Source organism: Eubalaena glacialis, chromosome 10, assembly GCF_028564815.1.
Source record: "Eubalaena glacialis isolate mEubGla1 chromosome 10, mEubGla1.1.hap2.+ XY, whole genome shotgun sequence".
Taxonomy (NCBI): Eukaryota; Metazoa; Chordata; class Mammalia; order Artiodactyla; family Balaenidae; genus Eubalaena; species Eubalaena glacialis.
The window spans coordinates 55,210,003-55,234,952 of NC_083725.1; the positions used below are offsets into that span (position 1 = coordinate 55,210,003).

A 24,950-nucleotide genomic window follows, 5' to 3' on the forward strand; every position below is an offset into this window, starting at 1 on the left:
CTAGATGCTTTCTAAAGCCCCTTGTATCTCAGACATTCTCTGATTCTGCATTAAGACAGTCTGATTTCCCTTTGTTTAACAGCTACTTCGAAGTTCCGGCTCCCCAGATGAATTAAAGAACATGTTTTGAGTGCTGTAAAATTAAATTGTAATCACATATTGAAGGATTTCAGTTTCTGCTTATCCCTTTGGAGCCTTCTGATTTGATTAAACAATAGTAAAATTAGGATTGAATGTTAAGTGTTCTAAATCAGGGAATCCAGTTTTGAGGAAAGAAACAAAGAGGAAACAGCCATCCTTCCCTGCTTCCATTTCCTCTCCCCAGGCTGCTGTGGGGCAGATCCAGCCTGACAGCAGCTGGCAAGTTTGGCCTGGCACAAATCCTCATGCCTACAGTGGGCCTGGCCTTTAGCAGACCCTAAAAAATAATCCTTGAACAAAGTAAATAACTGCTAAATGAAGTCTAGTTCTTTTGTGCATTAACATGCCAAATAATTAACATGCCCTCTCTTTCCTACCACTTAGTAGATGAGAAAAGAGGGCTGGATAACATGAGCCATTTCAATACGTGCACTCAGGACTTTAAAAACTTGCCTAATAAGGTGAAAATCCTTGGGCCCATCACAAACTTCTATCACTGAGCCAGTCTCTTATAGGCTGAGTGTTTCTGAGGATAGAGATACCATGTTACTCATGTTGGTATTACCAGCATCCAGCAGAATGTCTGACATACAGCAAGGACTCAATAAATGTCTGTTTAATCAGTAACTTAATTAATCTCTGAATGAGTCAACAAATAAATTACCTAATGAGCCAGAATTTCTCTCTAGGGCCTAAGCAGCAAGAACAAAGGAACTGAATATAATTCTGAGTTCTATTAAGACAGCTAAAGAAAGGCTGTGTCAACCAAAGGAGAGTAGACAGATTGGAAATGTAGACAGAAGATCAGTAAAAGGTGGTGGGACTCTTACAGCACCCCCAAGTAATCAAAGACAGTCCCTTTACTCCAGGTGTCCTCTTATGATTCTAGATATTTCAAATGTAATGTTATCTTATAGAGAACATTGATCTTTAAAAAACGGGAAATCAGCCTGGTTTGCTTTAGGCTACAAGTTCATACCTGCCTTCTGTGGGCTGTGGTTCCATTGTCAGTGCAGTTTTCAAAGCCTTTGCGGATCTATCAGAGTTTACTGCACGTGTGCCCCCCACTGAGTGGTAAGTCTTGGACTTAGGCAGTGTTCTATCCTCTAGTTCACTTCTCAAAACTCTGGTGTGCTAAGTAGGGTCAAATCCATGGCTGCACAACTCACTGGGGAGCCCAGGAGTTCATATTCAATTTTGTGTGATCATTTTCTTGAGCTCCCCCCTCTCCATGGTTTCCCCGACACTTTTCAGCTCCTAGCCTCTCCCATCCCCTTCTTGGTCCTCTGGGCAAAAATCTAGGCTTTAGTTTCTACCTCTGCCTCACACATCCTATTCCCCAACTAGACTGCCATGGGAGCCAAGTGGGGGGAGGCTAGAGAGAGGAAAAAAGCAATAGGGAGTTTCCCCATACTTTTGGGACAGTTCCTTTGGTCATAGACAAGGGTTTCCACCCTGAATTATAGGTGCTTGCACAGCCACCATGGTCTTTGCCACACCATCTCTGCAGGGCTGCCCAGGGGCTTGCATAGGAAAATGAACAAATAAAAAACAAAAATGGAATTTCCCCCACTCTCTCTGACTTGTAGGGTGCCCCTTTCCAGTCTTCAGACCGGAAAGGAGAGCATCTCATAGAGCTCTTTCTGTCTGGTGCACAGTTCCAAGTTTTGGGCTGCCTTCGAGTCTAGGCCTGGAGACTCTGGAGGAGAAGATCCAAGAATCTCATACATGGCTCAGTGGTGTTTTCAATTCTGGTTTCCTTTCCCAGTCCACTTGTTACCACTTACTTTTCAGAATCCTCAGAAAGCTGCTCCAATCATTCCACTCGGGGTTTTCAGCTGCATTCTGTGGGAGAAACATGGCGGAGAGTGCTTACTCCATCTTGATTAGACCAGAATTTTTTGCATGAAGTTTGATTAGATGATGAAAGCATAGAGGATTGCTTAATGGGATTGTATGGGCCACCTGGTAGATTCTGTTGTAAACTGGCATTGCTGTTTAGTTTTATTTAGTGCCATTCTACAAAGCAATGATTGCTCTAATAAACTGATTTGACAATCTGAAGACCAGACCTGGTATTTGGTGACACCCTTTGAGACATCCTGTCACGCATCAGGCCTCATTCATATTCTTAATATATATTAATAGTGCCAATTATGTGTCAGATGCTGTGGAAGGCACACGGGCTACCTCTGTGAATGGCACAGAATCTTTGTCCTCAGGGAGCCCACAGTAAACTAGAAATCAGCCACGGGTCGCCATCAGTGCTACAAGAGGACAAAGCAGAACCTTAAGTCTAGATTAGGGACAGATGTGTAAACAGGCAATTTCTTTATAGGGTGCTTAGTATATGATAAACATTAGCACCAGTGCTATAGGAGAACAGAGCAAAACCTTAATTCTGAACTGGGGGAGGGTCATGAACAACTTCTGAGTGGAGGTGAGTCCTAGACACACACAAATTAATAAGTAGAAAATCAACAAGAAAGTATGTTCCAGATGTATGGCGGGAAATGCACAGATGCCCAGATATAGGAGAGAAGAGTTTATTACGTGGCTGCCAGAAGTTCCAAATAGCTGGTGCATAGAGTATGATGGATCAGAACAGAGAGGCAAATAGAGGGCAAGATAGGAAAAGATCCGGAAGGTCAGGACAAGGTATTTAGGGTATAATTTGGTTATCAGTTGAATGGTTTTAATAGAAGACTAACAAAATCAGTATTGTGCTTAAGAAAGACCACTCACTGTATATCTACACTGGAAATACAAAGATTTGAGCAGGGCAAGATTGGAGGCAGTCAGATCTGTTAGGAGACTGTTGTAGTAACCCAAGCAAGAAATTGTAAGACATTCTGAAACCAGTAAAAATATATCCATACAAGGAAACACTATACAGCCAGTAAAATTAGTCTAGCATCTCTACATATTTTGAGAGAGTGATCAGGAACTCAAAAAGAAGTCTGATATCTGCGACAGATCCAATCAGTCAGCGGGTCATGTCAGTTCTATTTTCCAAGCATGTCCTGAATCTGAACACTTCTCACTGTCTCGACTGCTATCACCCTAATCTAAGCCAGCAATATCTCTTGCCTGGTCAACTGCTTTGGACGCTGACTGATCTCCCCACTTAACATGTCAAACAGCACTTCTGATTCCACACCCACACCAACCTATTTCTCACACTCAATGTCATTCTAATCCATCTAGTTGCTTAAAAATGAAAACCTGAACTAATCCTTGATTCTTCTTTTTCCTTAACACCTCACATCCAATCCACTAACATATCCTATTCTCCCTGCTTTCTATATATAATTAGACTCCTACCCTGGACTAAGCCACCATCAGCTCTTAGCATCCTATTTCATTATTCCCTAGGTTTTCCCACTCTCATTCTATTTTCCATCCTCAATGTAAAATTTTTTAAATGAAAACATGATCTTTCTCTGATAAAAACACTCCAAAGCCCTATATCATACAGCCCTGTCTAGTTGTCTTACCTCGGATCCTGCTTCTCTTCCCCTTACTCACTGTTTCACCCTTTCTTTTATTCCTCAAAGAACACAGTAGTTAATGTCTCTGCTTGGCAACATACTTCTTCCAGATCTTTATATTTTGAACCAAAAGAAACAAACCAGATCATTAGTAACAGAACTTGGGTCAGGGACCAAGTAACATAGATCAATTTATTTAATCAAATGCTTAATAAGTATAAACTCATTTAATCCTTGTATAAATCTATTAGTAAGTTACTATTATTAAACCCATTTTTTCAGGCACAGAGAGGCTAACGACCTTGGCCAAAGTCACACAGCTGGTAAGTAGCAGAGCTGTGACTCTAACCTGCTGCGTTGTTCCAGAATCTGTACTCTTATCCTCTTTGCTCTGCTGCTGTAACACAAAGTAAGACAGCATCGTGCAGATTCACCCGCTTCACATGTGTGATTTAGGGAGGGGGTGGAGACAGACAGAGATCTAAGTCTAAAGAGACAGGAGGCACAAGAATTCCCTAAGTAGCCAGTATCTCCCCCATAGCTACAAATATCGAGTCTATTGCATAAATTGCTTTCAAATGTGGGTACCAGACCCCGCATCCACAAAAAGATAAGCTTGTCAATTACTGACAGTCATCTTGATTTCCTTAGTTTCTTCATCTTTAGTGGAAATAGCTCCTAGCTCATTGAGTTTTATGATATTTAAGTGTTTTGTAAAGTATTTATTTTGTTAGCACACATTTTAACAGAGCTCTCTTAGCTACCTGAAGGCCACAGCCCATCCATGAGCTGCTTCTTCTAATGGAGGAAAAAGACTGAAAGGTAGATGAAATGGTGTAAGCAGAATTCAAACTTGAATTTCACTGAATTGACCCCTGTTGCATCCTGAATGCTAAAACATATTAAGATACCTTTCTTTAAAAACACATGCAAAAATACTGAATCACTATGCTGCACACCTGAAACTAACATAATATTGTAAATTAACTATACTTCATAAAAATAGATAGATAGATAGATAGATAGATAGATGGATAGCTAAAATCAGTGAAGGGGGGAAAAAACCAACTGCATCAAAATGACTTAAGGAGAAATTACAAAGGTTAAACTTCCATCACTTTTCTTCTGGCAGATTTTTTTCTTTTTTCTTTTTTTTTTGAATTTGCAATCATTTGGAATGTTTGGGTGACAAAGGAAAATAGTCACCAGGAACTTCCTCAAGACCCTAATGCTGCCCAAAGAGGCCAATTGTTCCCAGATGCCCAAACAACACCAAAGGACTCGGCAGGCTGTGCACAAACGCATGTGTCATTTGGTTTTCAAGCTCTTGCTCTCGGTCAGCTTCTGGGCCCAGGTCTTAAGCAGAGCTAGTGGGCACTATTTAAGGAAACAAAAAACACAGCACTTTCCAGGAAAGATCTAATCTTGTTACTGGTTTGTTTTCCCTAACTTTATGTCTTAATCAGAGTATTTTTAAAACGTGATACAGTAATATTGTTCAGGGAGTGCATATTTCCAGTAAAAAGCAATATAGTAGCAAAAAGGACATTGATCTTGGTGTTAGAAATTCTTGTCTACTTCTGATTTTTATTATCTCCGTGACCTTGGAAAACATACTTGACCTGTCTACAACTCCACTTCTTTATCTCTACAGTGTGGATAGAGTATTGATGCACATAACTGATATATGCAGAAATTATTTTTTTAAGTGTCATACAAATGCAAATTTTCATACTTGCCCCCATCCAATTCAACAAGCAGTACAGTAACCAGGCCCCGAGCACTGTGATTTGATTTACAAATGAATAAGGCTCAATTGGCCTTTGTGCCAATTGCTGTCTGTTGTCCACAAGGCATAAAGAACAATCAGGAAGGGAGCCTGAAAGATGACGGCCAGAGAGCTCTCCTGGGCGTCACATGAGAGACCTTTGGCTTGCTTTCATTCTCCAAAGTCTTAACCACAAAACACAGTGGCTAAAGGTTATGATGATTTACATTTTGGTATAGTTACTATTTATGAAGCATCTACCTTGTGCCAGGCTCTGTGCAAGGTATGGATGGCTTTTCTATAACATTTCATTCTCACATCCCCTTTGCAAGGTAAAGGTCACCATTTAAAGGTGATTAAACTGGAATTTTAGAGAATTTAAGTAACTTGTCCAAGTCACAAAGCTAGGAAGACATCAAGCAGGAATTTAAACCTAGATCTCTCTCTTCTGCTCATTAGAGGAAAAACAAAAGAATGAGAATCAAACTATCTACTATCTTTTGATAGCCACGAAAGCACCTACTGCTGAACCTTGATGGTTGGTTGGGAGGCTGAGTTGCAGTACCTGGCTTAGGCTCAAGGTCAAACCTCTAAGCATGGCCTCAGAGGCTACTGCTGCCCAGTGAGTGTTCCGGAAATAGAATCAGTCAGGTAGAGTAACTCTGCCTCCATTTAGGGAGTTTCATGGAAGAGGGTAGAGATGGACTGACTTGGGAACTGGATGTTTCAAATTCTCCTTCCCCTAAGTATGCCCACATTTCTATAATATAGTGTGTAGGGTACCTGACAGAGGTACAGGCAGACCTAGGAGATACTGCAAATTCAGTTCCAGACCAACACAATAAAGCAAATACAGCAATAAAGCAAGTCACACAAACTTTTAGGTTTCCCAGTGCACATAAAAGTTATGTTGATACACAGTACTGTAGTCTATTAAGTGTACAATAGCATTATGTCTTAAAAAAGGTGTACATACCGTAATTTAAAGATTCTGTATTGCTAAAACATGGTAACCATCATCTGATCTTTCAGTGAGTCATAGAAGTAGCAGCAAAGAACACTGATCACAGATCACCATACCAAATATAATAATAATGAAAAAGTGTGAAATGAGGATTACCTAATTAGGATTACCAAATGTGACACAGAGACATGAAGTGAGTGCATGCTGTTGGGAAACTGGTGTCTACAGACTTGCTCAACACAGGGTTGTGAAAGACATTCAATGTGCGAAAAACACGATACTCACAAAGAGCAATAAAACAAGGTATGCTTGTACAGAGAAAGTGATAGAGAGTTTGGAAGGGAAAGCTTAATTTTAGTATCTGCAACCATGGTGGACTTCATGAAGGAAGTGCTCTTGGGGCCCTGAGACATGGATAGGATCAGTGTTAGTAGGGTTACGGAGGAAAAGAAAACAGAAGGGATAGTCTAAGTTAGAGGGGACAGTTCTTTAATTCATTCAACAAATATTTATTGAGGACCTACTACGTGCCAGGCATTGTTCTAGGAACCGTTCTAGATGGTGGTAAGGGGAAAAATAATGTCGGGAAAGGAAATAGGGAGTGCGTTGGGGGAGTGGAATGGAGATGAGATTTAGACAGGATATTAGAGAAATCTCACAGAGAGGATGATATTAGAGGAAAGACCTGAATTGGGGAGGGAATAGCTCTGCACATCTCTGAGGCAGATATTCCAGGTAGAAGGAACAGCAAGTACAAGGGCCCAGAGGCAGGAGCATGCCTGGAATGCTTGAGGATCAGGGAGGGGGTCGGTGTAGCTAGAGAGGAATTATTTATTTGTTTATTTATTTAACGATCCATTTTTATTAAAATACAGCTGATATACAATATTATGTTAGTTTCAGGTGTACTACCTAGTGATTCAACATTTATGTACATCAGGAAATGATCACCACAATAAGTTTAGTAACATCTATCCCTATACAAAGTTATTACAATATTATTGGCCATATCCCTTATGCTGTATATTATATCCTCGTGGCTTATTTATTTTATATAACTGGAGGTCTGTACCTCTTAATCCCCTCTACCTATTTTGCCCAATGCCCCCACCTCTACCATTCCCTCTGGCAACCACCCATTTGTTCTCTGTATGTATTTTGTTTTGTTTTGTTCATTTGTTTGTTTGTTTTTAGATTCTACATATAAGTGAGATCATATGGCATTTGTCTTTCTGTCTAACTTATTTCACTTAGCATGATACCCTCTACATCCGTCCATGTTGTCGCAAATAGTAAGATTTCTTTTTTTTTTATGATTCAGTAATATTCCACTGTCTATATATATACCACATTTTCTTTATCCATTTATCTATTGATGGACATTTAGGCTGCTTCCATGTCTTGGCTATTATAAATAATGCTGTAATGAACACTGAGGTGTATATATCTTTTCAAGTTAGTGTTTTTGTTTTCTTTGGGTAAGTACCCAGAAGTGAAATTGCTGAATGTATGATAGTTTTATTTTTACTTTTTTGAAGACCCTCCATACTGCTTTCCACAGTGACCGCACCAATTTACAAGCCCACCAACAATGCACAAGAGTTCCCTTTTCTCCACATCCTTGCCACCAGTTGTTATTTGATGCTAGCCATTCTGACAGGTGTGAGGTGGTATCTCATTGTGGTTTTGATTTGCATCTCCCTGATGATTAGTGATGTTGATTATTTTTTCATGTGTGTGTTGGCACTCTATCTGTATTCTTTGGGAAAATGTCCGTTGAGGTCCTCCACTGACTTTTAAATTTGACTGTTTGTTTTCTTGATGTTAAGTTGTATCAGTTCTTTATATATTTTGGATAGTAACCACTCATCAGATATATTGCTTGAAAATATCTTCTCCCATTCATTTTTTCATTTTGTTACTGTTTTCCTTTTCTGTGCAAAAGCTTTTTAGTTTGATGTAGTCCCATTTATTTATTTTTGCTTTTGTTTCCCTTGCCTGAGGTGACAGATCCAAAAAACATTGCTAAGACTGATGTCAAAGAGCATACTGCCTATGTTTCCTTCTAGGGGTTTTATACTTTCAGGTCTTACATTTAAGTCTTTAATCCATTTTGAGTTTATGTTTGCATATTGTGTATGAAAGTGATCCAGTTTCAATTTTTTGCAAGTAGCTGCCCAGTTTTCTCAACACCATTTATTGAAGAGAGTATCTTTCCCCATTGTATATCCCTGCCTCCTTTGTCATAGATTGCCCATGAAAGTGTAGGTTTATTTCTGAGTTCTCTATTCTGTTTCATTGATCCATGTGTCTGTTTTTGTGCCAGTAGCATACTGTTTTGATTACTGTAGCTTTGTATGATCATTTGAAATCAGAGAGTGTGATACCTCCAGCTTTGTTCTTCTTTCTCAAGATTGCCTTAGCTATTCAGGATCTTTTGTGGTTCCATACAAATTTTAGGATTATTTTTTCTAGTTGGGTGAAAAATACCATTGGTATTTTGATAGAGATTACATTGAATTTGTAGATTTCCTTCAGTATTATGGTCATTTTAACAATATTAATTCTTCCAATCCCTGAGGAGGGTATATCTTTCCTTTTGTTTGTGTCATCTTCAGTTTCTTTCATCAATGTCTTATAGTTTTCTGAGTACAAATCTTTTACCACTTTGGTTAGATTTCTTCCTAGTATTTTATTCTTTTTGATGTGATTTTAAATGGGATTGTTTTCTTAATTTCTATTTCTGATAATTTGTTGTTAATATATACAAATGCAACAGATTTCTGAATGCTAATTTTGTATCCTACAACTTTAATGAATTCATTTAATACTTCTAATAGATTTTTTTTGGCGGAGTCTTTGGGGTTTTCTATGTATAGTATCATGTCATCTGCAAACAGTGAAAGTTTTACTTTTCCCTTTCCAGTTTGGATTCCTTTTATTTCTTTTTCTTATCTGATTGCTGTGGCTAGGATTTGCAATGTGATATTGAATAAAAGTGGCAAGAGTGGGCATCCTTGTCCTTTTCCTGATCTTAGAAGAAATGCTTTCATCTTTTCACTGTTGAGTATGATGTTGGCTATGGGTTTGTCATATGTGGCCTTTATTATGTTGAGGTACATTCCCTCTACAACACTTTGTGGAGGGTTTAATGGACGTTGCCTTTTGTCAAAAGCTTTTTCTGCATCTATGGAGATGATCATATGACTTTTATTCTTCAATTTGTTAATGTGGTGTAGCACATTGATTGCTTTGTGAATACTGAACCATCCTTGCATCCGTAGGATAAACCCCACTGGATCATGGTGTATGATCCCTTTAATGTACTATTGAATTCAACTTGCTAATGTTTTGTTGAGGATTTTTGCATCTATGTTCATGAGTGATATTGGTCTGCAATTTTTTGTGTGTGGTGTCTTTATTTTTGGTATCAGGGTGATGCTGGCCTCGTAGAATGAGTTCAGAATTGTTCCTTCTTCTTAAATTTTTTGGAATACTCTGAGAAGGATAGGTGTTAACTCTCCTTTAAATGTTTTGTAGAATTCACCTGTGAAGTCATCTGATCCTGGACTTTTGTTGGGAGGTTTTTGGGTTTTTTTTAATGACTGACTTAATTTCATTACTAGTAATTGATCTGTTCATATTTTCTACTTAGTCCTGATTTGGTCTTGGGAGACTGTATGTTTCTAGGAATTTATCCATTTCTTCTAGTTTGTCCATTTTACTGCCATATAATTGTTCATAGTAATCTCTTATGATCCTTTGTATTTCTGTGGTGTCAGTTGTAACTTCTGCTCATTCATATTTTATTTATTTGGGCCATTTCTCTTTTTTACTTGATGAGTCTGGCTAAAGGTTTACCAATTTTGTTTATTTTTTTCAAAAACCAGCTCTTAGTTTCATTGATCTTTTTGTTTTTCTAGTCTCTATTTAATTTATTTTCATTCTGATCTTCAATATCTTCTACTAATTTTGGGTTTCGTTTGTTCTTTTTATTTTCTAGTTCCTTTAGGTGTGAGGTTAGGTTGTTTATTTGATATCTTTCCTGTTTCCTGTGGTAGGCCTGTATCACTATAAACTTTCTTCTTAGAACTGCTTTCGCTGTGTTCCTTAGATTTTGGATCACTGTGTTTCCATTTTCACTTATTTCCAGGTATTTTTTTTTGACTTCTTCAGTGACCCATTGGTTGTTTAGTATCATAATCTTTAGTCTCCAAGTGTTTGTGTTTTTTGTAGTTTTTTTCTTGTAGTCAATTTGTAGTCTCATACTGATATAGTCAGATTTTTATTTATTTATTTAATAAATATTAAATTTAATATGGCTTGTTTTATGGCCTAGCCTGTGTTCTATCCTGGAGAATGTTCTATGTGCACTTGAAAAGAATGCATATTCTGTTGCTTTTGGGTGGAATATGCCATATTTATCTATCTATTAAATCCATCTGGTCTAATATGTCATCTAAGACCAGTAATTCCTTATAGATTTTCTGTCTGGATGATCTGTCCATTGATTTAAGTGTTAAAGCCCTCTTCTACTATTTATTGTATTACTGTCAATTTCTCCTTTTATGTTTGTTAGTATTTGCTTCATGTATTTAGGTCCTCCTATTTTGTGTGCATATATACTTACAATTGTTATATCTTCCTCTTGGATTGATCCCTTTATCATTAGGTAATGTCTTTCTTTGTCTCTTGTTACAGTCTTTGTTTTAAAGTCTATTTTGTCTGATATAAGTATTGCTACCACAGCTTTCTTTTTGTTTTCATTCACATGGAATATCTTTTTCCATCCCCTCACTTTCACTCCATGTGTGTCTTTAGATCTAAAGTGAGTCTCTTACAGGCAGTGTATAGATAGGTCTTGTATTTCTATCCATTCAGTCACTCTATGTCTTTTGACTAAAGCATTTAGTCCATTTACATTTAAAGTAATTGATAGGTATTCACTTATTGCCTTTTTGTTCTTTGTTTTGAAGTTGTTTTATAGTTCTTTTTTGTTCCTTTTTACTTTTTTTCTCTCGTCTTATAATTTGATGACTGTTGTTAGTATTATGTTTGGATTCCTTTCTCTTTTTTGGTGTGTATCTATTATAGGTTTTTGGTTTGTGGTTACCATGAAGTTCATATAAACCACCTATATTTATAGATGACTATTTTAAGTTGATGATCTCATAAGTTTGAATGCATTCTAACAACCTTATGCTTTTACTACCACTACCCCCCCACACCATTTTATGTTTCTGATGTCACATCTTACATCTTTTAATTTTGTGTATTCCTTAACTACATGGCAGGGAATTGGGGTTTTACTTTCAGTAACAACACAGCCACTAGAAAGTTTGATCAGAGGAGTATCATAATCTAACTCTTATTTTAAGAGAATTTTTATGGCTATTGAATTAAAAATTGGCTGGAGTGGGTAGAGAATAGTTTAAGACAGAAAGAAAGAGTCCAGTTAAAAGACTATCACTGTAATCCAGACAGAAGATGATATATCTTAAACCTGGTAGAAGTAGATTTGTGTGAAATAGTTTAATTCTGGATATTCTGAAGACAGACCAAATAAGAGTAAACAAGGAATGAAGGAAAGAAAAAAGTCAAAAGTGACTCCCAAGTATTTGACTTAACACCCAGAAGAATGGAGTTTCTAGTGGTATGAGGTGAAATGTGGAAGTGTGAATAGAGTCTGTGAAGAAAAGGAAATTGTACAATTTGGTTGGAAAGTGGCCTAGGGCCAGTGTCTAGTCCTGAGATGGAAACAAGATTTCCCATCTTATACTTATGCTGGTTTCCCTAGGAGCCTCTATGCCTCTACAGTTTGAAAGTCATAAAAATCATGTCATCTTTGGAGAGTTCCTATTTATCTCTCTTTAAAAAACTTCTCCCCAAATGGCATGCTCTGTCCTTAGCTCAGCTGTTACCTTTACCTTATACCCATGCTCTTCCTGTATGTTTCAGTCCTCTCCATTCCTCCATCACCAGGCCTGGTAGTAGATTCCACCTCCTAAACACTTCTGTCCATAATCTTGGCCTCTACCCTCAGCAAAGCCATTTTCACCTATCACTGGGATCATTGCATTGCCACTTGATGGGTCTTCATAATTCTACTCCTATAGCCCTTTAAATTTTTCTCCAATGTACCCAGATTGATTTTTCTAAAATAGAAATCTGATCGTGCTCCTTCCTATTTTAAGCACTACAAAGGATCCCAGTGCTTATGATAAAGTACAGTGATCTTAATCTGGCTAAAGCAATCCTGCCTTCCTCTACTACTTCAGTTCTCCCCATTCTCCTGCCTCCTACCCCATGTTCCAAACATTCCAACCTTCTTAAAGTTTCCCAAACATAGTGTGCTCTACCTCATCTATGAACCTTCAAACATGCTTTCCTCCACTCTTCATCCAGCTGATACTCAGCCAAAATGCTCAGCTTCAGTGAGTTTCTTGGTCTAGTGCCCCTCCCTATTAAGTCCTGCCCTAGCACTTAGCCTGCTTAGATGCTCTTCTGCCCTCTAGACTCTAAGTAAACAAGAGCAATAATCATGTCTATCTTATTCTACATTATGTCCCACACTTCCAGCAAGTTCTGAGCAGTCAGAACTAACAGGCACTCATTCCGTATTTGTTTAATCAGTAACTCATACCAAATGTTCGTTCTTTAATGAAACATTCCCAAGAGCCCTTCATTGGAAGAGATGGCTTCCTCTTTGGGCCTCCACTGAAAGGGATCACTCCCTCTTTGGGCCTCTATAGATTTTAACTCCACATCTATTACAGATTTATCACCTTCTACCTTTAATATAGTTATATAACTTCTCTCTATTACTGAACATGTTTCTTCTTAAGTGCAGAATCCATGTCCAGTTCATCTTTGTGTTTTCCCTAGATCATCATACACAGAGCTTTATGTATACTCAGACTCCAATAAATTTTATTTAATTAATGAATGAATTAATAGGGCTTAAATATTATATTTCAGAATTTCCAAATAGGTCAGTTTATAGGGCACATATGCTTTGAGGTAGGAAATGATGGGTGATAAATCCCAATAGGTAAGTTGAGGCAAGATGGTAGGGGATCTACTTTGTTCAACTAAGACTTAATAATTTGGAAACTGGAGATTTTTTTTTTTTTTTTTGAAACTGGAGATTTTTGGAGGATATCTAAACCAAGGAGGTATATTATCACAGCTGAATACTTGGGAGATTAATCTGTCCTTAAGATAAATCTTGTGGTACAGAAATGGAGTGCTATCCTGCATTTATCCCTAGAGTGTGGTAACAGAGGAAGTGAATCTTGGTACTGGTGAGGATTCAGCTCTGTCTTTTAGGTCTTGGGGAAAAAAATTGGGTATAGAAGACAATTATTAGGCATACTATTTTGGCACCTGTTCTTAGCATTTCCTCTGGTTTTAAGTCTGATAAATTGTTCCAGTGCACTCTCAAATTATTCAGAATCCATAGAGATAGCTATAGTAGAAATAAATCTCAAAGTTAATCCCTAATTTGTTTTCCAACAGGTTCTCTGACTCTGAGAACACATCATGTTCAAGACTCCAAAATGGGATTTGTGATCAATGCGATCTATTCCATGGCCTATGGGCTCCACAACATGCAGATGTCCCTCTGTCCAGGATATGCGGGCCTCTGTGATGCCATGAAGCCAATCGATGGACGGAAACTTTTGGACTCCCTGATGAAAACCAATTTTACTGGGGTTTCTGGAGACATGATCCTATTTGATGAGAATGGAGACTCTCCAGGAAGGTACTGTTACAATTCACCTCTAGACAATAGAGCCTGATCAAGCTATCTCTTGATCCTCAGGAGCCTGTTTCTCTCCTTTGTGGTTATCTAGGCTTCCTGGCCATGTCTGGCTAGTTCTGACGTCACAAAGTAAGTAAAGACAGAGAGGGGAAGCCCCATTTCCTGTGGCCAGGAAAAAATATTAATGCTGATGTCTAAAACGTGCTCTTGGAATCATCACCACATTTCAGAGACCCAAACTTAGAGGCAGGAGCCTCACATTATCATAGATAATTAAAAGCCGGCTCTATGGTTTCCCTGTACATGTTTGCCATGTTATTCCATGTATTCTGATCTCTTCTTAGGCCACAGAACTATTCTGAAACAGGAACAATTCCATTTCTGGTAATCCAGAAATAGGGCTGCATTGTTATTATATTGTTTGCTGTACCTACAGTAAGTTACAAGTCATTTTATTTTAGTATCCTCCAGCTGGAACACTTTCTCCCTTCTTGAGGACTAAATTGCCTTTCTCTCTGAAATTTTACCTTTCATTATTTATAGAGAGGAACCTGAGAAATATGAACTTACTCATAATTATAGGTCAGCCTCCGGGGAAGTCATTAAGTACCTAGAACTTACCAGTATTCACATCTATCTCAGACTCTAAACTCTTTTTTTCTTTTTTTGCCTTCTTTGTGTGTTTATTTATCGGCACGTGTTTCCTATCACAGTCCTTTCGAATAATAAGAGCTAATGTTTATCTGACACTGCTTATGTGATAGACCCTATTCCAGCTAGTCTAAAAGACTTAACTCATTTCATCCTCACAACAAGTCCTTGGGGCAGGCGCTGCCCTGGTCCCCATTTGATGGCCAAGGAGACAGATGCTTTGGAGAGGAAGGATCTTGACTGAGGAAGTCACTGCATTTTTGGCAATAGCTGTGATGTGTTCAACACCAAAGTCCAGACTCTAAATTCTTAAGTGACTCTTCACATGAGACTTTTAATCCATGAGGGATAATGTCATTGAAATGATATTCTGACTTGTAGCAGGGCTGGGTCTTTAATCTGCCCTGCATTAGGACAATCAGGGTCCTTTGGTCGCCTGCTGTAAAATCCCTGGTATTTTTCCAGCAACAGCTTTTGCTTGACAGGTGTGCTTGGAGAGGGTGTGTTTACACTCTTTTTGCAGCTGATCCTGCCAAGAGAAGGTCCCATGAGTCCCTCCATGACTCACATGCCATGTGCCCACACATTGTACCAGCCACCTTGGTCTAGCTTGTTTCCATATTCCTGATGTGAACTGAAGTTTGTCCCTGATGCAGCTGTTACTGTCTCACGAGCCAAACTTTTTAAGTGACAGCAGTTCCAAGTCATGCAGCCAAGAGGAAAGCTGGATATTTTCTCTGTTTTAGAGAGTGGAAGAGTATTGCTCCAAGCAAGCTGTTTGTCAAGATAAGATTTTTCAAATATTGTTTTCTACTTTTTGGCTATTCAGTACATTCATGGGAGTGGGGGCAGGAATACAAGCATTTTCCCAGGGCCATAGGGAACTTCACATTTGTTGTAAGGCTTCTTAGGGTAGGTCAATGAATGAGCTCAGTCTTTAGGCTCAGGTCAAAGCCTAGGCTCTGATATCTTCACATGGATTTATTATTCCTGTGTGCACCCCTAGATCACTGACATCACCTTGGGATTTGTTCACAGACTTTGTTGACTGCAGTTCCATCGGTTCAAACAGTTTTCATGTCATATACCCAAGCCAGTTCCACAAACCAGACAGTGAAGAAATGGCTCAGATGGCTCAGCTCTATTCCAGTGGGAAACCTTAATAGATCAGAACATCACTACCTCATTCACAATCCTCCAAATATGCTGGAATGGGGTACATTTAGGACATTGGTTCTTAACCGTTGGGAGAACATGAATCTCTTTAAGTTAAATGAAATTTATAGATATTCCCTCAAGGACAATATCCATAAAATTCTGCAAACAATTTCATAGTTGTTTAGAGACTTTTCATGCATAACTAAGGTTGGGTATTACATTAACCCACTAATAAATGATCAGAATCTGCCTCTGAGGGCATAAGCCAAACTCAGGAAAAGGTGCTTTGCAACTTTTCTGTTTTTCCAATTAATCCAGTTATAGTTACAAAATAATTATAACTAATATTTACCATGTGTGTTCTGAGCCAAGTACTTAGCTAAATCCTCTATATTTTAATCCTGTGAGGTAAGTAATATTATCATGTTCTTTTCTAGCCGAAGGCTCACAACTGAGGATTACAAAGATTAAATAACTTGCCCAAAGACAGTCTAATACATGAAAGAGTCAAGATTCTAACTCAATCTTGTGGGCTTCAATTCCTGACCCTGTACAACAGCCTGCCAATTACAGTATCAAAATCAAACCACTATTCTCCTAAAAATGTATTTGTAGGCACTATGTTGTTATTTCTCTGGAGTAGAAGTTGCAGCTCAGCTGGATCAAAGACATTCCAACCTGGGCAATGAACCAGAGGAGACTAGGGTGATTAGGAGTTCCCCTAAAATGTCAGAGTCACAAGAGGAAGATCCTAAATAGACGAAGCTGGGAGAGGTGACAACTCATTCTGGCACACATATCTATGGATAGTTAGAGAGTCTAATTTAATCATTGTTTTTAAGCCTCACATAATCAGACTACTATCAGTACACACATCTTTAACGAAACCCTTGGGTCAATTGTGTTACAGAATTATGATTTTTTTTTTTTTTTTTTTTTTTACTGTAATGAGCTTTTTGTTTTTTAACATCTTTATTGGAGTATAATTGCTTTACAATGGTGTGTTAGTTTCTGCTTTATAACAAAGTGAATCAGCTATATGCATACATATATATCGATATCCCCTCCCTCTTGCGTCTCCCTCCCACCCTCCCTATCCCACCCCTCTAGATAGTCACAAAGCACCGAGCTGATCTCCCTGTGCTATGCGGCTGCTTCCCACTAGCTATCTATTTTACATTTGGTAGTGTATATATGTCCATGCCACTCTCTCACTTCATCCCAGCTTACCCTTCCCACTCCCCGTGTCCTCAAGTCCATTCTCTACATCTGCATCTTTATTCCTGTCCTGCCCCTAGGTTCTTCAGAACCTTTTTTTTTTTTAGATTCCATATATATAATGTTGGCATACGGTATTTGTTTTTCTCTTTCTGACTTTCTTCACTCTGTATGACAGACTCTAGGTCCATTCACCTCACTACAAATAACTCAATTTCGTTTCTTTTTATGGCTGAGTAATATTCCATTGTATGTATGTGCCACATCTTCTTTATCCATTCATCTGTCGATGGACACTTAGGTGGCTTCCGTGTCCTGGCTATTGTAAATAGAGCGGCAATTATGAATTTCTGATTTTACAAAAGTCATATAATGCCTCCTGCATACCGTGGAGCACACTTCTTAAACAACTCATTAATATTTCTACAGCAAAACATATGAATATTATAGAAAGTGTGATAAAAGAGTATAAATAGTCTCATGACAGTGTGGGTCAAGTTCTGTCACTAGATAAGTTGAGAATGGGTCATGTTTTGCTGCCAAGTGAGTTATGAAAAAACTTATGGTTTTCAGAACTCTAAGGATTTCAGGAATTATAGATAAGAAATATGGACCTGGGCTTCCCTGGTGGCCCAGTGGTTGAGAATCTGCCTGCCAATGCAGAGGACACAGGTTCGAGCCCTGGTCTGGGAAGATCCCACGTGCCACGGAGCAGCTGGGCCCGTGAGCCACAACTACTGAGCCTGCGCGTCTGGAGCCTGTGCTCCGCAACAAGACAGGCCGCGATAGTGAGAGGCCTGCGCACCGCGATGAGGAGTGGCCCCCACTTGCCACAACTAGAGAAAGCCCTCACACAGAAACGAAGACCCAACACAGCCATAAATAAATAAATAAACAAATACTTTAAAAAAAAAAAAGAAATATGGACCTTTACTGTTTGCCATCAAGGGGACAGACCACAGGTTGGCAAGCTACAGGCAAGCTAATGGTCTACAGGCCAAATCGGGTCTGCTATCTGTTTTGGTAAATAAGGTTTTACTGGAACACAGTCTCTCTCATTTATTTAGAGACTATCTGTAGCTATTTCATGCTACACTAACAGTGTTGAGTAGTTTCAACAGAGGCCTAAAATATTTACTGTCTGTCCATTTATATCAAAAGTTTTCTGACCCCCAATAGATATACAGAGAGTCCACTGACGACTAAGGTTTAACAAGCCTAACTGTTGCCTAGGACTGACCATAAATGGGCAGAGGAAACATGGAGAGTCAACATCAGCCTAAGTACAACTGACTATTTAAGGCAAAAATGTTAACATTATATTGTGGGGTTTATAAGTACGGGGATGTAAAACATTTGACAATGTGGCATAAAGGAATGGGGTATACAATTATACAGGGGCAAGTTTCTTATATTTTACATTAAGTGACACAACATTAAGTAGAATAAGTTAAATTAAGAATGCCTATTAAATCCCTTGGGCAGTTAAAATTTTAATACAAGAGAAATAACTAAAAAGCCAAGAGAAGAATACTTAAAAAAAAAAATTGGTTAATACAAAATAAGGCAGGAAAAGAGGAAAAGATGGACAAAAACAGATATGACAAGTAGAAAATAAGGCTGGAACACTAGAAATTTGCAGATACTGACCTGGTTTGCACACAGATTCTTAATATGTGACTCTGTCCACAGAAGGACTTAAAAAAGCACCTTAGCCTCAGAACTGTAGACTGAGAGGACCTTAAGGGTCATAAAAATCTAGTACTCTCCATAGTCCCTTCCTCCAAATGATGTTTCAGTTCCCCTGACAACAACCTTGCTTCAGCCCCTTGGGTAAAGAGAACCTCACTATCTTCTGAGGAAGCCTGCTCTAATTTTCAGAGTTATAACCACTTAGAAAGTTCTTTATTTCTGTTCAACTGAACCCTGCCTTCCTCTAGTTTCTATTTTGTGCTTTTTTTTTTTTTTTTAAACATCTTTACTGGAGTATAATTGCTTTACAATGGTGTGTTAGTTTCTGCTTTATAACAAAGTGAATCAGCTATACATATACATATATCCCCATATCTCCTCCCTCTTGCGTCTCCCTCCCACCCTCCCTATCCCACCCCTCTAGGTGGTCACCTAAATAGACAGTTCTCCAAAGAAGATATACAGATAGCCAACAAACACATGAAAGAATGCTCAACATCACTAATCATTATTTTGTGCTTTTAACTGAACTTTTTTCTTTTTGGTTGCAATACATTTTATCTGGTTTTTTGGTTTTTGTTTTTTTGAACACTTCAGGAAATTCATTCGAACAAATTTTCAGTATATTTCAACTCTAAACTGTGGCCAGTTAAGGAAGAGACAGACGTGGGGAGGCAGAGAGAAAGGGGAAAGAAGGAAGAGGTATTAAAGAAGACATTACACAAACCCACACTCAGTGATGAGAGAAAAGGTTCAGGAGCAGAGATGGAGAAACCAAGGGGCCGAGTGAGAAAGGGCGAGAGAGCAAGAGTGAGAATGAGAGAGAATTAAACAATGGGTTACAATGGCAGAAAGCCATTATGTACTTTAATTCTTATCTAAAATTTAAGTAAGAGTATTTTTCAAACACTCACTCTCACTTTTGATGGATAATAAAATCTATATCCTATCTCTGAAAACTAAAAGAATTCATATTAATTGACAAGAGAAGGGAGGAGGGGTCTTCTTTTACAGAGAATTATTCTGAGCTATTTCTTTTTTTCATGTACTGCTACCAAAGATTTTTACAATCATGTTGTATTTTCACAGCTACAACCACTAGTGATAATATCTCTGTGGTTGTCTGGTAAGTAAGAAATAATTACCATAAATCTAAGGGCTAATTCCAAAGGGAGGATTCAGTATCTGTAATAAATTTAAAGTAGGTTGATTGGTTTGAACCAAAACTAAGGTTTAACTTTTCTCAAAGTCACTTCCCTGTCAAATATGACATTTTCCATTCTATAGAGTTATCATGTTTATTTTTCAAAAATTGGATCCCTTGACTTTTTACCATTTCTCCAATATAAAACAGATTTCTACAACAGTTAAGCAATGGAAGTTGATCTTTTAGCTCTATTGAGTTTATTTGGAGTAGTCTAACGGAAAAGAACCAACAGCAGACTTGAAGTATTAAGAGTGAGTATAGACTTGCATTCTCTCCAATCTGGTATCACTCATTACCTCACCAAGCTTCAGGTCCATTATCTGTACAATTGACAGTTTGGACTAGACCTCGTCAAAGTTAACAACTGGTAGAAATGGGTTGATGGCTCATTTGGGGGTGAGCAATGAAACTCTCTTCATATCTCTTCAAATCAGTAGCAGCAAAGAAAAAAAATCTTCCTGACACTAACATTTCTTCCTTTCTCCCAGCCTAGAACGTTCACAGGTCACTTGCTCACAGGCAGTCAGTCACCTTTTGAAGCCTTAGAGGCCCATGTAGCCAATTTGAAGTAGCCAATGCCATAATGTATGAGTTCTTTTTACCTCAGTGCTCTGTGTTCTAGTATCTCAACTCACTGCATGCTTAGTAGCCACTGCATAACTGTGACAGAGTGGAAATGTGTTAAGACTCAGCTCTGTATCCTACAGATTGGTACTTTTAGAGGTGGAATTTAGACAGTTACTCAAAATTGTTACTGACTGCAAATAAAACACTGTAGGATAACACTGAACAGCTAACCAAACTTAAGAATAAGTTAACATTCTGAAAAAAACACTACAGTAAAAAATGTGATTGGGAGTGAAAACAGAATAGTATCATTTTCAATGTAGGTCCAAACAGATTGATGTCAGCTTTGTTCTTAGCATTTCTGTACTGAGCATTGGTAATCTGGTCACTTGAACCCAAAAGCTAGAAAGTTTTCCATACATATCAATTTTCAGATAGCTCAACGTGCTGAGCATGGAGGTTGAAGGAAGCATTTAGAAGAGCCCGTCTACCAATCCTACAAGTCCTGGAAAATAAAAGCACAGGGTACTATGTGAAGACACTGTATACCTAAGACATACCTACAGATGTGTCTACAGGAACTGACAGTGGTGGTATTGCTCATCCAGTGTCCTCAGATTGGAAAATTATTTCAGAAATGCTTCTCTGGAAATGTGTATGTGTGTGTGTGTGTGTGTGTGTGTGTGTAAAATCCTATAAATAATCACATTAACTTTCCCTCTTTACATCTCCATCCCCATATAAAGGCTGAGAATTCACGAGGTTCTAGTATCTTCCAGCATTTTTACATTGCATGAGGTGCTTTAGAAGCTATCGATTTTCAGAATTATTTTAAACATTATTCCTGAAAGTATCTTTATACAATGAGTTTAGCCATTGATAAAGGGTAAAATGAGAAAGGTAAAATCAGGTCGTATCCAAATTACCTCCTCATTCCCTAAAGCTGAAGACAAGATTAAAGATTTACCAAAATTCTCCCTTGGTTATTAGCAAAGGAAAATTTACCATTTTATTTGAGTGGAGATGAAAACCTTGCTATCTTTTTAAGAAGCCTAAAAGTAGTACTTGTTTAAACTTCTTGAAGTTATTCCAAAACTGTCTTTCATCATGCTGAGGTCAAGTCACCTTCTCACATGGGATTATTTTCTATTTCAGGTATAAGCTTGAAAGTTTAAAAAAAAAAAAAAAAAAAGGTCTCTGAAGAGAAAGTGAAACAGGCTTTTTGTTATTCTAAAGTGTACTGTCATGGAAAATTCCAGTGTCACCAATATGACAATAGGTACATTTTGGAGGACAGAAATCTATTGCTTCTTCATAGCTGAATATTTATATTTTTAGCTGAATAATTATTATATTCTTGTTCCTAAGGTATGAAATAATGAATTTCAAGGAAATGGGAAACGATTATTTTGATTATATCAATGTTGGAAGCTGGGACAACGGAGAATTAAAAATGGATGATGATGAAGTATGGTCCAAGAAAAGCCACATCATCAGATCCGTGTGCAGTGAACCATGTGAGAAAGGCCAGATTAAGGTAAAGTGGAGTCTGTGTTTCTTTAATTTTTGTTGTAAATTCAAAAGTATTCATTAGCATTGACTGTTTTTAACAAGTTTAGATATTTGTTTTGCCTTTTCCACTGTAAGCTTCTAATTTTTAGAAGAAATTTTTTTTTTAAATCTTTTCTCATTAATTCCTTATGATATCTAGTAAAACCCACAATAGCCTTAGTAGTTGGACTGGCTGCACCAGTTGATGAGTCAAGCCCACACCCTTTCTACTCATGTAAGCCTCTAAAGACATGCTTCCTGGGAATAAATAGTTCACAGCTGGAAACCACATCAATTTCTAATTAACTTAAATATTTACCAAACTCCCACTAATGTAATAGTTTACATTAATGGCACAAAAATAAGTCAGACACATTTACTCTTAGAAGATTTATAGCGTGGATGAGAAAAAATATCATGGGCACAGATAAGTAATGTCATGTGAAATGTGATGACTTCATTAAGAAAGAAAAAAAAGGGAGCTAAATAAGTTCATACAAAAGAAAGGGACAGGGACTTCCCTGGTGGTGCAGTGGTTAATAAGACTCCACACTCTCAATGCAGGGGCCCCGAGTTTGATCCCTAGTCAGGGAACTAGATCCCACATGCATGCCACAACTAAGAGTTTGCATGCCACATCTAAGGAACCTGCATGCCACAACTAAGGAGCCCACGAGTCACAACTAAGGAGCCTGCCTGCCGCAACTAAGACCCAGCACAACCAAATAAATAAATAAATATTTTAAGAAATGAGTTAATATATGTCAAATAGTACAGTGTTGTGTACATGGTGCAGTAAAGGTGCAATAAAAATTTTTTTAAAAAAGGGACAGATTTCTTCTGAATAAAATGTCAGACACTGAACCATGAAAAATGGATATGACTTCAGAGACATGTAGGGAAATGATCGTTTATGTAGAGGGAATAATAACAGGAAAGGTACAGAAGTAGTCAGATTGTTCTGGAATAACAGTGAATAATCTAGGGGGCTTTGCTCTAAATGGTTATTGTAAAAGAGAAAGTTGCAATGATAGATTGAAGCCACATTTGCAGAGAGTTTTGGATGCCATACTAAACAGGCTGAACTTAATTTTTTATTAACCAGGAGTCTGAGAATAATTTTGACCAAGATGCTGACATATAATAGGTGAAGATGCATGGGTAGAGTTACAAAACATAAATAAAGAAAGAAGAGACAAGTTAGAAGGACACTGTGATAGTGGTGACAAGGTCCCTGAATTATGGAAGAAACAGTGAGAATGGAAAGGGGGTAGGGGAGGTATTTGAAAGAAACATTACAGAGGTAGCCTCAATCAGCCCTGGCTATCAACCACAAAGCCTAAAATATTTACTATCTGGTCCTCTGCAGAAAAAGGTTGCCGACTCTTAATATTCAGTGACGGTCTGCATCTTGGCCAGTCATCTTGCAGTTAAACACTTCATGTGAAATTCTTTTTAGACTCACTTAGAATATCAATTGTTCATAATTTCCAGTTCTTCCCAGAGAAAGATTAATCTGCATAAATTACTACATGGAAGTTGTCTCTGTTTTGACCCTTCACAGCAATATAGTTTGAACCTGTAACTTCAAAATATTGAACGTCTGTTTCAAGAGATTTCTTTATATATACTTTGCTACCCCCTTCTCCTGGGAATAACTTACCCAGTGGAAGAATCTGACTCCCTATTATCATATTTTCAATACTAGTTAATTTGTTAAAATGGTTATAGAGTCTTTTTTTAATCCCAAATTCTATTCTCCTAACCAGATCTCATTTTCACTCCATTAAATATACAATTGACTACATTTTCTTGATATGGTTTAATAAGGTCACTGAACAACTTCACTAATGATATCAACACATCACAGAATTGTTCAGATTTGTTAACTCAGTGCCCACGAAAGGACATTTAGTCTAGCAAAGGTTCAAATATATAACATACTGTTATTCATAAAGAAAGCATCACTACATCCAGGGTGCTTTTTTACACTTTTTTTTTTTAATTTTTATTTATTTATTTTTGGCTGCGTTGGGTCTTCGTTGCTGCGCACAGGCTTTCTCTGGCTGCAGCGAACATGGGCTACTCTTTGTTGCAGTGCGCAGGCTTCATATTGCGGTGGCTTCTCTTGTTGCAGAGCACGGGCTCTAGGCGTGTGGGCTTCAGCAGTTGTGGCTCGTGGGCTCTAGAGCACAGGCTCAGTAGTTGTGGCGCACGGGCTTACCTGCTCCACAGCATGTGGGATCTTCCCGGACCAGGGCTCGAACCCGTGTCCCCTGCATTGGCAGGCGGATTCTTAACCAGTGTGCCACCAGTGGAAAAAAATGGATATTAATCTGAAAGAGAATTGTCACCACCTCCTGTATTCAAAATGAGTGTGAGGGGCTTCCCTGGTGGCGCAGTGGTTGAGAATCTGCCTGCCAATGCAGGGGACACGGGTTCGAGCCCTGGTCTGGGAAGACCCCACATGCCGTGGAGCAACTGGGCCTGTGAGCCACAACTACTGAGCCTGCGCATCTGGAGCCTGTGCTCCGCAACAAGAGAGGCCGCGACAGTGAGAGGCCCGCGCACCGCGATGAAGAGTGGCCCCCACTCGCCGCAACTAGAGGAAGCCCTCGCACAGAAACAAAGACCCAACACAGCCATAAATAAATTTATTAAAAAAAAAAGTCTGATAAAAATGAGTGTGAAACAGAACATAAATAACAAACGAAAAAAAGTAAAACAAATCAGTTCTGAATGATCAGAAGAAGACAGTAAGTTGTCACTATTTATTC

The 24,950-nt window shown here is 38.3% G+C and overlaps 1 protein-coding gene and 1 long non-coding RNA gene across 9 annotated transcripts in view; one reads left to right on the plus strand and one right to left on the minus strand.

Annotated features, from left to right (window-relative positions):
- GRM5 (glutamate metabotropic receptor 5) overlaps positions 1 to 24,950 on the plus strand; it is a 534,341-nt gene that overhangs the window by 414,170 nt on the left and 95,221 nt on the right. For all 5 annotated transcript variants that reach the window (XM_061202741.1, XM_061202744.1, XM_061202745.1 and 2 more), the window contains exons 4-5: positions 13,883 to 14,129; positions 21,991 to 22,159. In XM_061202741.1, coding sequence (XP_061058724.1) covers positions 13,883 to 14,129; positions 21,991 to 22,159 — 416 coding nt within the window. The remainder of the gene's footprint in view (positions 1 to 13,882; positions 14,130 to 21,990; positions 22,160 to 24,950) is intronic.
- Positions 1 to 24,950, minus strand: part of LOC133099222 (uncharacterized) — a 243,028-nt gene that overhangs the window by 123,199 nt on the left and 94,879 nt on the right. For all 4 annotated transcript variants that reach the window (XR_009702304.1, XR_009702305.1, XR_009702303.1 and 1 more), the window contains exon 4: positions 1,929 to 1,986. This is a non-coding gene — a long non-coding RNA (uncharacterized LOC133099222). The remainder of the gene's footprint in view (positions 1 to 1,928; positions 1,987 to 24,950) is intronic.